The sequence below is a fragment of the Melanaphis sacchari genome, unplaced genomic scaffold (assembly GCF_002803265.2).
Source record: "Melanaphis sacchari strain LSU unplaced genomic scaffold, SCAv2.0 Contig33_pilon_pilon, whole genome shotgun sequence".
NCBI classification, from domain to species: domain Eukaryota; kingdom Metazoa; phylum Arthropoda; class Insecta; order Hemiptera; family Aphididae; genus Melanaphis; species Melanaphis sacchari.
This window is the reverse complement of record NW_020271205.1, coordinates 638,861-658,403: the sequence shown is the minus strand read 5'-3', so window position 1 is coordinate 658,403 and position 19,543 is coordinate 638,861. Positions and strand designations below refer to the sequence as shown.

Below are 19,543 nucleotides of genomic sequence, written 5' to 3'. Positions count from 1 at the left end.
TTCAACATTTGTTTAAGTAAATACGTTTTATACATAAAAATAGCCTATAAACAGCATTTTTAAATATATTATATAAACCAATAGTATAGTTGTAAAATATTCGTATTCGTCATATTTTAAGAAAAAAATCCATATATTTTAAGAAATGTTTATTGTTTTAGATAGGTATAAGTTTTATAATAAAAATCGTATTGTATAATATATTTTTAACGATAATAGCCTTTATTATGATAATTAATCAGTAAATAATATATTTAAAAATTTGGTCAAAATCGGTTATGGTCATAATAAATAATTCATGACTCGAATAATATGTATTTAGAATTTAATTTTAGCTTTACATAAGACGTTTAACGTAAAGCGTTTTTATTTAGACAATCGAAAGGCATTTGTCAATGAAACAGTTATAGATCAGTATTTAAATATTAAATAGCATAAGGAAATTTTTAGGTAGCCACGCCACACCCAAATACAAGAATCCATTTGAAAGGGGGAATTAAGATTTTCAAAACATAGGTACTCACAGGCCACGGATTGGAAGGAAAACAAAACTTCTCAAATTTAGTTCTTAACTCTGCCTTTACCGCTTGCCATTAACGTATATAACGAAGCACATATTATAATGGAACTTTTTTCTGGACAAATGCCAAAAGTATCATGTAGACTTTTTCTTTTTCATGAACAAATTGAAAAAAACTAAAACAGAAGACTATTGGACAGATATTCCACATTTTTGCCGTATAGTATTAACTACGTATTTACATAAATAATAATTACTATCATATAATAAGAAATATTTTTATAAAGCGATATTATTATAAATTTTAAGATATTGTATAGAAGTGAAAATTGTTATATCGTTTGATTCTAAACATTATTATAATTTTAATATTATAAGTATATATATATATATATATTAATATTTTAATTTATATAATATATATAATATATTGCTCTCAAAATGAATAAAATTTTATGTAAATTTAAATTGTTACAAACTAATAATTCCACTATATTTGTATTGATAACGCGTTAATACTATAAGACCAATAATTTGATGTTAACAAAAATATTAGAAACTTTTTTAACTTGGTTAATTTATTGGTTAAAATAACATTATAACTATTCATGATATTGATATTATTATTAGAGCTATTCATATTGAATTAGGAAAAAAAATAACAGTTGTATTAACTGTGAAATGATAGCTTCAAATTTTAAATCTTAGTTAATGTACTCGGACTTATGCTAGAAAAAAATATTCAAGCTTCAGGTTTCTGATATATAATATATATCTATGTGTGCTTAAAGATCTAAATTAAAAAAAATAGAAAAAAATCTTTTAGCACTCGTAAGTCGTAAGTAACAATTATTATTTGTATTAATACGAGTGCATATAGATATTAAGTAGCTTAGAAAAAATTGAATGAAAATTATTCCTATTAATAACCATTTTTTAATAACTAATTAGAAAATCAACCTATTCGCAAAAAATTATACACTTTCACATGGAATTTGTAAAATTAAACGTTATTTGGGGTTTGGGTTTCGGATTAATCAGAGTGATTTATTCGGGTTTCTGTTAATTCAAATATTTTGAAAAGTATAATTCGGGTTTTGAGAGTAGCATTTGCCAAAGGTTTTTAGGGGTGTGACGGGTTTCGGTTAATTCCTGTGCAAGGTCCTAACAGTTACATTAGTATAATCTTTTTTGTTGAATTTCAATTTTTACAGTGTTAAGTTATAATTTCCTCAATATTTTAATTTAGTATAGAAACATATAACAAAAAATATTTAATTGATCCCAAAAACGTATTTTTAAGCGAGAACCACTTTAAATAATTGCTGAGATTATATTTTGATTAAGACACGATTATCTTTATTTTTAAATTTATAATAATAAAAATGTATTATAATACACCATAATAATTTACCTAGATGTACAAATATTGATACACACGTATCATAAAGCATCATGTACTACATCAATAGTTGCGACATTTGTTTTATTATTTATCTTTCGAACGAGTTCAATAAAATTATTGCAATTAAATTAATACGAAATACCTTTCTATTAAGACACAATCATAAAATTATACCAACCACACAGTTTTCGATTTTCAGTTACGCGTCGTACAGATTTTTTTGATATACAAAATATAGTATTCAATTCATTTTAGTATAGGAATCGATTTATATATATATATATATATATATATATATATAGATTATATATAAGTTTAACGCTAATAAATACTGCACACTCATAAGTATACATACTAACGTTTAATAAATAAGTAGACACGTTTCACGTATGTAATTTATTAATGAAGTTATAACTTGTCAGAATACAAATATTTGTATCATAGAATATAAAATACCATGAATACCATTATATCGTCATGTATTTAATAAAATAACTATACATAATTTTTTGTGAGACAGTCGTAATTATATAATAAAAAATAGCTGTTATAATGCAAAATAACCAAATATTATGAAAATTATTTTTAAATAACATTAATATGTATCTATGTACTTAGCCATTAACTCTGATCAAATTTACAGGACCGATTAATTTCCACCAAGTATGTGATATTTATTGTTATTGATTGTTACTATAACCAACTAGCTTCATATAGATTCATACGAACATTTTAGAAAATAATATATGACTGTTATTGGGATATATATTTAATATACCTTAAATATACCTGGTGAAAAAAATATTATGTAAGTAAATTTTCATATTTTGAATTTTTATTATTTGTTGTAATTTTTACGTTAACTACGTTTATTTTATATTCGTCGCGTAAAGAAATTTCTATTTTCTCCTACTTCCTACAAATATTACATAGACACGTAGAAATAAAATCTAATATTCTTCATTTGCCTAATAATCATTCATGCAGAAGAAAGGAAACGATTAACAACTGACTCAAAATATGTTTTTCTAGACTAGCTCACGATTACTTGATGTATTATAATAAGCCACCTTCATTATGTTTATAAAGGAGAATTTGTAATTTGCACCATCGTATAGGTTGTCGAAAATAGTGTTTGTAATTTGTACCGAAATAAGCATTTATATAATGAATTATCAATTATTCGATTATTTCGTCAGTATTCGTATTACGAATTAATGTCGATACTTAATTGATTCGATTTACAATAATATATTTTTAGAGTTTCTAATTATTTGTCACTAACTAAATTAGTAAGTATTGATTAGTCGCAATCACGTTATTACACAGTATTATGAAATAAATTTTTGATAAAAAAATAAATGAATTTATTAAAGTATACGATATATTTCTCATATATTCTTGTTTTTAAGAAAGTCAAAATTGTCGTACTGTAAAATGGTATGAATAGGTTAGTAAAATAAACACTCAGAATCTAAAATGTAATATGCTGTGTTATTTCTGTTAGTAGCTTCTCGTATGTCAAAATCTGATACTCTACTATCGAAAACGTACACGTAGGTACTATTGAAAGAAAAACCAATTTGAATTTTGATGCAAATTACATACCTTTCTTTATTTTGGTAATAAGTACAGACGCATTTCAAAAATATTGGTGAAAATATTATAATATATTATATATAATATTTTGGGTCAATTTTGGTGCAAATTGACTACAGCTATAGAAAGTGGTGTCATACTTCCCTTTAAACATATACGTGCCGAATTTGATATTTACTGGGAAACAAATAAAAAAATATCCGATGACTTACTACAACATTTAGGATCTTAATTTTCCATTCATAATTGCTTTTTTTCTCAAGCAGTCAAGATTGAATAAATAAATTCATGACTTATTATATACAAACTATAAACACAATATTATATTTATCTATTATTAAAACTCGGCCTGTATATTATACATCACCCATGTATTTCACTTAACAAAAAATAAAATTATCTACACTAAAAATGTAAAAATATAAAATAATATTTTAACAAATTCAAGAAATCTCAATGACATCTTTGCTGTGGATTTATCTTTTGAATAATAATAATGATTAAAAGAATTTTAAATATGATGATTATTGATATTATTGAAAATCAAAATTTTATGAATATGTTTATTCAATTGTGATAAATGTTTTTAATTACGCGTAAGTGTTTTTTGAGTAGAAATTATTTACAGTCACCGGTACTTAAGTTCTATACATGAGGTTTGCGTACTGTTTATATGTTTACTACTCAAAAAATTATACACAGTGCTATTAATTTGTTTGAAAATAATATTTTCTACTTTAATAACTATCAGAATATTTGTATTTTTAGATAGAAAATATTTTACGACAATAGAAAGAATAAAAGAATACTTTTTGAAATTATTAAACAATCGATATCTTGGTGAATTAATTATATAATATCTAAGTAGGCATATATTTGCTATCTGAATATTGCTGGTGGCGCGTCATCTTAATAATTCTACAAGATATCATGATATGATAATATATTATAATATTATGTTATATAATACGCACATTATAGTAATGGACTAAAGAAGAAAAATTCATTAGCTTTAGCGTAGATAGATGGTAAATTCAATATCCAATAATGCACATTTAATTTATTGTGTATTTATAATAATTATAGATTGAATTATATTTAGTATTTATAAATTATTCGTATAATATTATTAAAAATAAGAACAGTAAACCAAAACAATTAAATGTAAATTGTTTCATGATGTACAATATGTATAATTCATTATTTTTGTATTTTTAAAGCATTTATTTAAATTAACGATTAAAAATTATATTTATTTTAAACTATATTATAAGAATCGTAAGGTCATATGTTATACAAATTTTAATATTGAATGAAATGTCTATATCCAAAAGATAGATATGTAAAAATATTAGGTCATACTATATTCTCTTTGAGTAAAAATATAAAAAGAAATACGGAGAAATATTGTAAAATAAGTTTTAAATCTATTCGTTATAAGTTATAATTAATTCGTATACTTTTATTAGATGTTCAGAATGGTTGAAATATAAAATATGACATGTGGTAAAAGTATCATATAATATATTATTCTTGTTGATTACATAAGTTTAAAAATAAATAGATAATATTGATGAAAAATAAAAAATAGATATTTAAAAAAAATTTACATGGCATAGTACACTTAAGAAATTTTTATTATGACAATATTATTCATTTTTATGATATTAAAAATATGTGAAAATTAAATGTTATATTTAAATTTATGAATTTGTTGTGATATTAAATATTTGTATATTTTATTGTCAATTAAAATTTAATTATATGTAACATAAACAATAAACAACACTTTTATATCTTACAGAGCAAAGCATTTTCTTACTTTAAGTAGTGATAAATTTACATATAATTAACAACTGAAAATTTAAACTTTTTTTAAGTATTATCTGTATATGCATTTTATAATTTATGAGCTGGTTAAAAACACTTTTAAAACAATGTTATTTATATGAAAAGTGAATTCAAAAATAAAAAATAAATACATGTTCAAAAACCATTTTTATTCAATTTAAATTCTTAACTGAATTGTTGGTTCAAATTATATTAATGACTTTCATTTTTATAAATTATAAATATGCGTAAAATGATAAAAATAACACATAAATCATTCATATTTTAAAAATTGATTGATCTTTAAAAACCAGTGATAAATCATTTTTTTATTTATTTATTTATTTATTTTGCATACAAGTTGATAATCATACAATTATACTTTTTAGATAACTATTTTGTAAAATAGCGTTTCAAAATACATAATTATACAATTATGTTTTAATAGCATATACTTAACTATATACTCAATAAATTGCTTTTAATATTTAATAATTTAATGTTTTACAGCGATTAATAACCATCTTAAATTATGTTTCTTATATGTTATCATAGTTCTTTTTTTTTAGTTAGTTACAATTTTTATTTTAAATAATATCTTGTTTTCATTATTTTTTTTTCATTTTCTAATTTAGTATAATTACGATTTCGTCTGATAACGTATTCTGTTGTCACATCTCGAACTTGTTTTGCATGTATTTATTTATAGGTAATGGTTATTTTTAGGTTAGTATAATTATATTTTTAACTTCTTCTCAAACACGAAATATTTTTTTTTATTATTAATGCAATTTAAAATCCATTGATGTAATATAAATAACCAATAGTCTTTTATTCTCCAAATGTTTTAATAACGGCTGTGAGGCTGTGTGTTATAAGATAAAATATTTACGATACAATTAAATCCATTAAATTAATTTTGATTTAAAAAAAATGATTCTAGAATTTATAAATATGATTGATTTCTCATTTTATTGTTTTACTATTATATATTTTCTTTTTGATAAAATATTTGAAATAATAGCTTCTATAAAGTGATTGAACTTATTTGATTTTTAAAGATTTTTTCAATTTGATGACTTTTATTGAATTTATTTTTAAGACTGTTTTTTACTCATTTTATAACTTTTAATAGGTTTTTTTGTAGAATAACATTTCGCTTTTAAGAATATATAAATAAATTTTGTAGAATTTATAAGTATATATTATTTTATTTTTTTCAACAGGTTTTATAGTAAAATATTGACTAAATATGTATTCATATACTACCATTTAGTGATTATAAACAAATAAGCTAACTAATTAAATTTGTATTTCACTTACCTATATAATATGACTACTACACTACGTGTGATATTCCAATATTTCAAGTTTTTGAATTATTTTAATGTAAATTGGCTTTTAATAATGACTATACTCGTATTACATTATATATTTTCTATTGATTTTATTTTTTTCGGCTAAAATAAATTATTGCATATAATAATCTATAGTACAGATATCTAAGTATAAATGCGAAATATACATATATCTACCTAATTTAGGTATTCTTAATTATAATATTATTTATTTAACATATGAATTATCTATCTATATATTTTTTATGATTATGATTGATTTAGTTTTATTTACGATTAAAATTATTTGATAAATACGATTTATTTTGATTTTAATAAGAAATTTAGAATTTAAAATATATTATAATGTTTAAGTATATCGATATAATTAAATTGAGGAAATAAGGCTACCATTATCTTGTCAAAAGTTTTATTGTAAAAAATAATTTTAAAAAAATGAACAAATAAACTTATTTACTGGCCATGTATTTTATATGTCTACATAGTATTATAATATACCTATTATTCATTAATACATACTAATACGTAGAACCGCTTATACTCCTAAACCACTTAGACCATTTGAACCGCGTAAAGCTCTTGAAACGGTAGACGTACATTCTAAAAGGTAGTTCCGGTGACTTAAAATAATTCTATGATACCATTTAGAAAATGTAAGTTGTATATTAGTTTATATTATATGTTTAAATGCTTTTGTGTTGAATAAGTTCTACCTTTATTTTTATGCATAGAGTTTCTATGCATATTATAGTATGCTATATTTCAAAAATCATGGATTTATAGTTAAAAATTACATAGTAATTTGACTTTAAAAAAAATGTTGATCACAATAAATATAAGTGTTACTTTGTAAGAATGTGTTCGGTTCGTAAATGTTTATTGGATTAAATTAAAAAAAAAAAAAAAAAAACCGTGAGATGAATACTGACAATGACAATAAATGAATAAATTATAAATTGTATGAATGTTTTAAAAATCATCAGTTACTAATTAAATGAAAGCATATGAAGAAATGCAACTAAAAAAAAAAATATATGTTTACTTTACTCATAAAAAAAAAAAAAATTCCAGCTAAATTATTAAGCAAAATTACTAAACAATTCATATTATTATAATTTATCATTATTATAACAAGGCCAATATTTTTTAAATTATTTTTAATCATTGGTTGAATCACAGTGATTCATTTTGAATAAAACATAGTTTAGTAGATTTATATTAGTAATATAATAATATATATTATGTTTTAGTATGTGTATTAAAGTAATTTTTCTTGTGTTATTTGGTTAGTGTACCTTAGATACATAGATACAGACATTTTAATTATAATTTAGTTTGGGGTTACAGAATTTAGACTAACTTATAATGAAATAGGTTTTCATCACGTTAAAGGTTTTGCTTTAAGAGGTTATATTTTTGTTTTCTACATTATTATTGGATATAATATGTCAGTAGAACCATTAGCATACGAAAATAAAATCGACAAATGTAAAAAAAATAAAATAAATGGAAGTTTTTCGTTTTTAATTTAGCGTGTTTTAATCAAACTTTAAACAAAAACTTGTTGTGAGTATGAATAAACTGACTACGATGAAAAATTATTATCATTGCTTTTCAACATAATATCATAAAACGTTATTTTAAGATGAGTGGAACGAAATAAGTTCCAAGCATGCAGTCTCTATAATATTTTAGGGAATTGTTTAATTTGTAAAGTCTACATAAGCAAATATTCTCAGAATCTAATTTATAACTTATGTAATAGTATATATGTATTAGTTTCTCCATAGATATACACCTATGTAATACGTTTTAGAATAAATTAGTAATTTAAAATTACTTTAAAAGCAATTTATACACATCTACACTCATATATCTGTAAACAAGGTAAAAGTATATATTATTATTTAGTTTAAAATATTTATTATCTACGATTATAATATTATTTTGATTTTTCATAATAATTTTTTTTTGGTTTTTATTATTAAGACAAATACTTGGATTTTTTAACTTTTGACTTCCCAATTAGATACAATATTAATCAAATCTAATTTGATACCAGAAACCATCCTTAAAGTGTAAAATTGATGTATTTTTATTTCCTCGAAAATTGATAATAGAAACAAAATAATAATAGAAATAAAAATAAACCATACATTGTTTTAAAATTAATACATTCAACGTTCGATTAATCAGCTTTAATAAAAGATCCAACATAATTTGTTTTTATATTTGTATAAAAATATTGAAAATACATAGGTAATATTTTTTTTTAATGCATTTAAAGTTAGTAACTATCGAAATTCGTCAAAAAAGCAAAAGTGTGCAAACTTAAAAAATAAAAAATAAAATTATTTTTATAACTAAGATTTGAAAATTTAACACGAAATTTCTTGTAAGTAGTTCTTACTTAAGAACCAAATAAAAAAATCTATAAAAATGTATCAACATAATTATTTTTTAAAGACGTTTGAAATTTAAATTTGGATGAATATTGCATATTTAAACGAAGGAAACTATGTTAATTTGTATGTTATTTTTCAAAAATATTATTTGTATGGGCATAAAATATTTACGTATCTACATTATGAAATCTATTTCATCTATTTTCAAAATATGTAGATTAATTTTTAAGCTATTGTCTATTTATACTGTTTTGTGGTAAGATGGTATTGACTCAAAAATTAATGCATTGTTTTCGGAAAATTTTAGTCAACCTCTCGTAACTCATTAATATAAATACTTGAATAAAAATATCAAAAAGCATATCATGAAATATACTAAATATTATGACTGACAGTCTGTCTCTGCTTAGAATCGTTTTTTGTATACGATGATATATCATTAAATTTAAATTTAACACTCAACACCTATTGTACAGCATAGTGGTACCCACTTGTTCACAATTTCACACTTCACTGAGAATCTAAAATGTAATATAGACAATATATAATATTTAATTTTTTATAAATTATTACTGATATATCATTTTGTTGTCATTTTTTTTCTACCTTGTTTTTACAATAATATTATTTTATGTTTTTATTGTCTCTTTAGATAATACTAATTTGATTAAATATCCATAAATACCGTATAATATAAAATATTAATAGTTTTTCCATGTTAGAAATTTAATTTATTTTAATTTCTAAATTCGAGAAAATATTAAATATTATGATTTAATTCAGTAAAATTTGAAAATTAAACTTCTCATTCATGTCTTAATATTATTTCATAATGATATAGTAAATGAGATATTACTTTGAATCTGACTATACATTTGATGTAAAAATTTTTTAGTCTAGAATAGACTGTCAAACCGAATGCACGTATTTTACACTGTACCTTTTTATATTAAAATTAATCACGCAATGCTATCGGAATTTATTCGCGTTTTTTTTCCATTCAACTCAGTTTTTTTAACACTGTAATTGGTTCTCGAGCCGATCAACGTGGTTTTAAACCTTTTTACACGGTATAAAGAAACAACTAATATTAATTAATTACGCGAAATGTATGTTAAACAATATTTTATTTCCTTTCTTAGGTGTCGCCGTGCGTAGTGACCATTGAACCTGCGATAATTCAACAATCTGACTCACAGGTAATGAAACATATTTAATTATATAACTAAAATAATAAAATGAAAATGAAAAAGCATACTAATATCAATACAAGTTATAGTAAAAATTTGCTCAGCAAATCTAAGATACAAACAAAATTCGTCCCGTATACACCAAACGATAATCTTATACAGAACAATATGTTAAGTGATGTCTTCAATTTTTCGGATATGAAATCAAAATAAACTAAGGATGATAATTTCGAATTTCCTAAGTTAAAAATATGTCTAAACGTAATCGGTCGTCGACAGATACACACGAATCAAAAAAACTAAAACCACTATTTATAACAGTTAACATATTCTCTACACTCTCAAAGAATGATTCCGAAATAGTACATTCCCAAAATGCTCTATCCACCGAAATAAATTTGCCCTCAATCGATGTCAAAAAAGAAAAAAAGAAAATTTCACTGCCAATCATCGTCCGTGGTTTACTGGATTTTGCTGGTATACGAAATGAAATAATTAAATTAATCGGTGCTGAAAAATTCATTTTTAAATCTTCCAAAAACAATTTAAAAATCCAACTTTAGACTCCGACTCTTATCGTAAAATAATCAATTTTCTAAGAGATAGAAATGCTCAATATCACACTTACCAATCAAAAGAGAATAAATCTTTTCGAATAGTAATCCGTAACCTTTACCCGTATACACTAACAGTCGAGGTTGGAGTAGCAACTGAAGAAATCGGTTTCACAGTCCGGCAAGTTTCCAACGTTCTTTATAAAACCACAAAACACAAACTGCCATTATTCTTCATCGACCTTGAGTCAGCCGAAATCAATAAAGATAACTTTGGCGTAATATCACTTCTTCATACTTAAATCAAAATCGAAGAACCGTAAAAACGTAAAGAAGCGATTCAGTGTTTTAATTGCTTGCTAGGTCTACGGCCACTCCAGGAAATACTGTTTTTACTCTCAGAGATGCATCCGCTGTGGAAGTAATCATTCTTCCTTTATTTGTAGTAATTTGAAAGAATCATTAGCCAAATATGCCTTCTGCGAAGAAGACCATCTGGTTAACTACAAGGGATGTCGAAATACAAGGATCTCCATCTCCAGCAGTTTCACAAACCAAAAACCTCAAACAATCATGCCACACACAATAATACTAAAGATCGTACTAATGATGTAAATACTAATAATTGTACAATAAACCAGCAGCAACCTCCTGAATCACACTCACCCCCTCGAACCTATGTCTATGCAACATCAAATCAAAATTCCAACAAAAACCTCGATAATAACTCTCTTCTAATTAATTTTTTAAGCAAATTTAAATCATTGATTAGCCCATTATTATCTCTCCTCACTACTATCCTTGACCGCCTTATCGTACAAAATGCGAAATTATACTTTTACCTATCAGTTTTTAGCCATCCTACTTTGGAATGCCAACGGTTTATCCAATCATAAATATGAATTAATTACGATTAAAAAAAAAAAAAAAAAAATAGATAAAGCACTGATTATAGCCTGATTATACGCCTCAATAATTATTTGATCGTCACTCTAATTCTTTCCAGCTCCCATTACCAATAATGATTTTCTACAAGCAGCGATAATCAACATTAAACTGAATCATGTTTCAATCTCCATTGCAGCTATATAACTAAATATTTATAAAACTCATATTGAAATTCATTAATGATGAAAAAGTAATTCTTCATTCTCAATTCGGCTAGGTTAACACTCTACTATCCACCAAATCTGTTGCTTAACTGACACTATTGCTTACTCTTCTGAAAATAAACACTACTGTTCTGTAGTTTTTCTTATGTTGCCCAAGCGTTCGACAAAGTCTGGCATACCGGATTCTTATTTAAATTAAAATAACTTCTTCCACCCCTATACTTTTTAAACCTTACTTTGAAAATCACCGCATCTTAAGTAAAGGTACTAATGAGTTTTCAAATTTAGCGCCAATTCGAGAGGGTGAACTCCAAAATGCTATCACGTGCCCCATTCTATATAACATATACGCGGTCGATCAATCAACTTCTCCACACACCTCAGTGGCTGAATTTGCCGATGATAAAGTCATTTTTACTTCGAATGGTAATCTATTCATTTTCAGCCAACCTTGATGACATGAAAAAATGGTATTCCAAATGGAAAATTAAAATAAATAACAATAAATCTTCCTATATAAACTTTTCTCTTAGGCAAGGCATTCCCTATTCTCTTTTTTCTGTCCAATAAAATGTTTCCAGTGGATTCTAATGTCAAGTACTTAGGCTTGATCCTCGATAAGCGGTTAGCTTGGGCTGAGCACATAAAATAAAAATGTCTCATACTAAATTTGAGACGAGAGTCCTTATATTTTCTACTAGGCAAATATTCTAAACTCAACTTGAAAAACAAATTATTATTCTACAAAACCTTTATGAAGCTCATTTGGACCGACGGTGTCTAACTATAGGGCGTTGCAAAAAAATCCAACATTTATAAAACACAAAGTTTTAATCTATAACTCTACATATAATTACTAATGCGCCTTTTATGTAATATATCATATATTTCACTCAGATCTTGATGTACCAACTGTCACCTAAATGGCCTTATTTTACTATAAGCGCTTCCGCTGCCGTCTAGAGAATAATTCTAATCTACTGATTTTTGCACTTGACTCAGCTAACACTCCTGAAAATCCACTAAGAAGGCACAAAAGACGCTGCTGTCACGACTTGAATTTTTAAATTAAGGCAATAAAATATGTATAACTAGGTATTACATAAATATTATATATACGTATAATTTACATAATATATAATATAGCCTAATCACGTCATTGTTCGTATTTGAGTGTTACTTCTGGGTGACTTCTCTTCTCATGTCTCCATGTCCTAATAGTTGTATATTATATTATATTATTAATATAGTTCATTATTATTTTTTTTTCGCACATATTCTCATTTTAAATATCTTTTAAAATTGTATACGTAAAATCAAATAAATTAAAAAAAAAAAAAAATTAAATTTTATTCTTATTTTCAAAAAAATGGTATTGTAGTGAATTAATAAATATTCAATTAAAATACACAATAATCCTATTAATTTCTAGGAAAAACATATAAATAGTAAATGCACGTGTGTTAAAGTTTGAAACATGTATAAATCTTCTAGAAGGTCATAAGGAAAAGCCAAACTACAGGTTTACTAATTTTACTCACAACATAAACTTATATGTTTTCGTAAAATATAACACGTTTAAATTTAAACCAAATGAAACTAAGACGCATGCAAATTATATTATTATTCTTAAGTTAAAATTATTATAGTAGTTCATATAATACGATTCAGTATTAATATTAATATTTATGCAAATAAAAGAGTATTAAATTTAAGACGTAGACATTATTGCTAGTAAATTTAATGAATCTTATATTACCATAATAATATTATATAAGTATTTCAATTAATAGTAGTAATAATTGTTTTTTTTTTTTGAATAGTTGTAGATATCATGAATTTAATTAAAATTATAATTATACATTTATAATATGTGTACTGCTAAATTAATTTTTATCAACCTCTGAATACTAAAGGAATGAGAAAATATTCTTAATTTTAGCCAAAGATTTTTGAATAAGTTATCGGGTATTAAACCTAAATATTATTTTTGTTATTGTTTGTTATATTATATGTAAGTAAGACATATATTCTGTGTTCACTAATTTAAACAAAAATAGTTAATATTTAAATTTGAACTAAAAATCCATGTTTACAGTATTCATCATCAGTAAATTTATTAACAAGTTTTATATCGTAAAATAGAATAACTTATTAGTGTACTATATTATTTATGATATAAAAGTTGGATTATATAATTTATACAATTAATTTAACTCGTATAAAATATAATTTTAAATAATCTTAAATAATTTAATAAAACGTAATAATCAAGTTGTTGTTTTTTAATAAAAAAAAGAACGAAAATATAACTGCATTTAATGTATTTTGAACATATTATACATGTTTAAACATAATACAAGTTATCAGTAACATGAACACTTTCAAAATCCTTTTAACTGTTTTTATAAATTAATAATTTCTACTCGATTTATTCATCTTTCTTTCTCCAGTGTGTTTATGTAAATACTTATATGACAGGTTTTACTCACGGTTTGGTTGTTAAAAGCTTACATATATAATTATTACAATATAGTACATATATACATTTTAATGCTTACTTCACTATAATAATTCTTTCAAATAATTTGAAAAATAACTATATTTTTATCATCACAATAGTTTTTATTAAATATAAAATACAATATTATGTGATAAAAATTAAATGTTAATACAGATGAGAAATAGACCGTAAAATAAATTCAGTATTTTTTGTAACTGATTTTTTTTCATCGATTCAAGTAGCAAGTTACTTAGTATTATTTTTCAGGAAAAAACTTACTGATAACCACGACAGCGTATAACAGAATTATAGAAACCACTGGAAACAACTCCATCACTGCCATAAAACCGCAATCATTTAAAGTTTTTCATCTGAAAAATATAACTAAATATTAGAAGTATTCAAATTTAACCATTGTTATGTATTAATTTTAAATGATTATGTCATATTAATTAAATAAATGTATGATCTATATTATATACTTAAAATAAACAAAAATAGAAAAACAGGTTACTGCAATTCTGTTGATCAATAGACATCGAATATTTGTGTGTACTTCATCATTGCTTAAGTTACTATAAATTATGTACGTATTTCATTTAAATTTAATGACAAATCATTGTATACAAACAACGATTCTAAAGGACGGTCTATCGGCTTATATTACTAAGTATTTATGATATATCTATGTCGCTATTTAAGTAATTTATTTTACTATTTGCAATATGGATGGTTGAATAAAGTTTTTGAAAACATTACATTTAATATATTATCAATATTTAATTGTTAAAATGACGAGTATATATTTATATGATATATTATTGTTATTATTTTTTTTTCAAAAAATACCGAAAATCACTATAGAATGGTGTGGAATAGGTTTATGTAAAATTAGGTGATAGTATAAAATTAATTTTAATGTTTTCAACTGAATTATCAATATGTTCAAGTCTCAATGAATAATGTTTTTGAATTACAATAAAATTAAATTCTAAGCATTTTTACTTCTTTAAAAGTCGACGACAAACAAAAAAATATGTAATAATAATACACACATCATCGGAGTAACGTCGATACATTCATCGCTCTACTCAGAATCTAAAAATGTTTGATTTTATCATTTCTATTGTGAATTTTAAGTGTTTGTATGAAATATTTACTATAATAAAAGGTTTTATTTTTATACTTGACACAGATTTGTTTCTTTGATATAAGAACTATACTGTCGCAGTCACATATTATATTATTGTTGAAATGTTAATATTAGGATGTAAATAGAAAAATGTTCATCTTATGGATAAACTTTAAATATAAAAATTAACGGTATAGATTAATACCTATTTCCAATAATGCTATATATGTATATTTAAAAAAAAAAAATAAAAAAAAAAATAGTCATTTTAAGATTACAATGAAGAGTTACAGCTTAGCAGTTTAAATCTTAAGGTAAGCAAAAAAAAAAAAATTAGAAGTGTTGAAAAAAACACTAATAAAATGTACTTTTATTTATTGTAATACAAGAAATCAAAAAAAGGAAAAATCCCTCAATAATGAAAAATATTAATAATATTATGTTCTAGAAACAAAATAGGTAACAGACAAATATAAAATGACTATCGAAAAATATCAGTACTCAACGTTACATAAGAAATTTTATTTAATTATTTATTTTTTATTTGATAGATTTTAACCTTTAGTATTATATGTGCTAAGAAATATTCAGACTATTCTTAGAAAAAATAGATCAGTAATATTTAAATATTCATACATCGACAATTGCTCTAAAAAATTTTAGAGTGTGATAAAATAGTACATAATATTATGTCATTCGCTGATTTTAAAAAGACATAATACTTAGTACACTGCAGCACATTAGCCTACCTCAAAAACTGGTCATCATAATAAAAAAATCATTATGCAATTTGCATACAGAAATAAAAACGTTAAAGTGGAAATCTCGCTATACACTATTTTTTATGTTGGTACACAAATAAAAACAAATTTAAGACGAGGTAATGAGCTGTCTCATATATTATTAAACCTAGCCATAGAAAAAGTAGAGGAGGAAGATATAATAGATAATTTAAGTATAAAAATGGATAATACCACATTTAAAATGCTAATGTATTCTGACAATGTTGTGTTTCTAAAGAAACGTGAAAAAGACTTCATAGAAATATGTAAGTATTTATTAGATATTAAGATATATTGAAGTGAATATAATTAGAATTAAACGTAAAACAAAAAAAAAAAGAAAATAATGAACAGAATATTATATCTATCACTTATCACTCAAAAAAAAAAAAAAAAACTTTCAGATTTTATGCTCACTCGTCTAGAAGTAGATAAGTAAAAATTTCAACGAGTACAAGATTTCTTATAATATTTGGGATATATATTACACAGAAAAACAATATTTTAACTAAAATTAGACAAAGAAAAATAGAAAATATATGCTATTATGATCTAAAAAACAAAATACTCAAATCAAATATTTTAACAAAAAGTTTAAAAACTCAACTCAAATGAATCCTAATATGACCTGTTGTGTGGAGTAGAAGAAAACCACGCACAGTGAATAAAATGCAAAAAATAATCTACTAACTAAAGAGCGCGGGGGATTGGAAACAACGAAGAGGTTTAGAAACTATATCAATATCTTGGAATACTGAGTGAAATAAAAATAAAAGACTTGGCATGGAACCAGATATAGATTGATGAGCCAGGGCAAGTGATAAAGAGTCGTGGTGTGGAATACGAAATTTGATAAACACCTATGGTCTTAAAGGTGGGCAGAAAAATAATAATATATATTTACCCATATTTTGCAGATATATAATCATCATGCAACAAATCAAAGTAATATTAATTTAAAACAACAAAATAGGTAACACAAATATTAATGTTGTATACGTATTATGAATTAAAGCTGATTATACATAGTCAATACCAGGTTTTACTAAGAGAAAATCGTGCAAATTGATGACCAATGACAGATTTAAATAAATTTTTTACTTATGTTATGTTTTTACTATGTTCTATTGTAAAATCCATCTGTATTTATTATTAATTTGAAACTATTTCTGCATTCTATATTTTTGTTACTAGTATATTTGTATTTATATTTAGCTATTACCATTATATTATATTTTGTCAAAAATGTTATTTTATTTTATTTTTTTTTTATTTAGTTGATAACAAATAATATACAAGTTGAGCATAATATATAATTTTTCCGTATTTCTATCTATGAACAAAATTGTTTCTTTAGTATTATGTGTTATATGGAAAAGGCGTCATTTGGAATTTTGATTTTAAGCGTCATTTAACTTTACACCGGCTATGGTGTGCTCAGTTTGATGTATATATTGTGTTAATTCAAGAACTAAGAGCATATAAGGCTGCATTATATAAACATGGGGTAATGCAGAATTATAATATTGGTTTGTAGATTTAAGAGCAAAAAATTTAAAATTCTCCTGCTATTTTTTAATTAGTTCAAATGAAATTTTTCTGTACATCACTGAATATTTGTTTAAATAATATAAAATATAAATGTGTGGTAAAGTTGTTAAGATAAATTATTACATAAAACATTTATTTAATTTTATTCACTTTATAGTATTAGGATTAATATTAAACTAGGCACATACTCGTATTATGTTTTAGGTGAGTATAAAAAGTACCTTAGTATGCAAGGTCTGACTGAAGTGTAGGAATTGGTGTAACTTTAGTACTGGTGATCCCTGATGCCTTCTTAGCATAATCATTATAAGATTACAATAATTGTTCAATTAAACGTTCCAAAACCAAGCTTTTAGAATATTTATAAAGTTTTGAGAAACGGAAAGTGAATATGGGAAAAGGTTGAACTATATTATGTATACTTTGAATACTTTAAAGAACACATTAATGTATTTAACTTAGTAATTCAAAATAGTATGTATTTACAAATTTAGTATACTTATACATTTTTGAAACTTTATAATTTATTTTACATATTATACTGTATATAAAAATTTAGTTTTAATTAAAAGATAAAATTGTTTTACTAAAAAACAACAAATTTAAATTTCTCTATTAAAATATCATTAAATAGCGAATTCCCATTATAGTTCCGCTTGATAATTCCAATCATCGATTCTTGAACAAAATATACAGAAGAAACAAACGATAAATAATTGATAACCCAGCACAGTAACGACTATTATTTTTATTATTATTATTTAATTCTATAATTCTACTCTAAAAATTTATTATACAACTCACAATTTCTGTATAATTGTATATCTAAGAATTAATTTTGTATTAATATGCGTGCTTAAAAAAAAAAAAAAATAATAATAATAATAATATGTGCTAGATTGTATTTATATTAATTTCAATCATACATCTATTTGATTTATTAATTGTTCATAATCATGTACAGAATTGGTAATAGGTACTTTACAAATTGCTTAGTATTTTAACGTATTAAAAATTATTGTTATTTTTTTCTTTATTTTTAGAAGAAATGTATAAGCTTCATCATATCATGGACATAATACGTAAAGTATATGTGATATAATAAATAAATAACATAGATCATGAGGGAAAAAGTCACTTTTAATAGCATTAATTTTTGTTTTGTTTTTTTTTATTTATTTGCTATTTAAGACATTTACATATAATTAAATATAAATAAAAATTCAATTTTTTAAGTTTTAATGAAAATTTAACAATTTTAACGTGTTAACTTCATTAATTTTAAGGTAGATTTAATAAATGGATTAAAACGAAATAGGAAAATTGTTTCTTTAAATTTTTCTTTGATACAATTAAATGCTGTTATAATAATTAGTTAGACTAGCTGTTTTTAATTAAATAACACAAATAAAAATATTTTAATTATTTATTATATTAATGTAATTAGTTTTTCTGTAATTTCTTTAAGTATTAATAATCTGTAATAAAAAAAAAGGTGGACAAATAAATAATCACTCTTCTGTACGTTTAAAGTCGAATACATATCATAATAATTATTAAGTAAATCAATGCAATAAATGTGTTAAATTTAAATACAATGAT

The 19,543-nt window shown here is 23.4% G+C and overlaps 1 protein-coding gene across 1 annotated transcript in view; it reads right to left on the bottom strand.

The window, feature by feature from the left end:
• LOC112596695 (basement membrane-specific heparan sulfate proteoglycan core protein-like) overlaps positions 1 to 19,543 on the bottom strand; it is a 135,482-nt gene that overhangs the window by 78,137 nt on the left and 37,802 nt on the right. The window contains exon 2 of the mRNA XM_025342464.1: positions 14,756 to 14,847. Within this exon, the coding sequence (XP_025198249.1) occupies positions 14,756 to 14,819 (64 nt within the window). The 5' untranslated portion in view covers positions 14,820 to 14,847. The remainder of the gene's footprint in view (positions 1 to 14,755; positions 14,848 to 19,543) is intronic.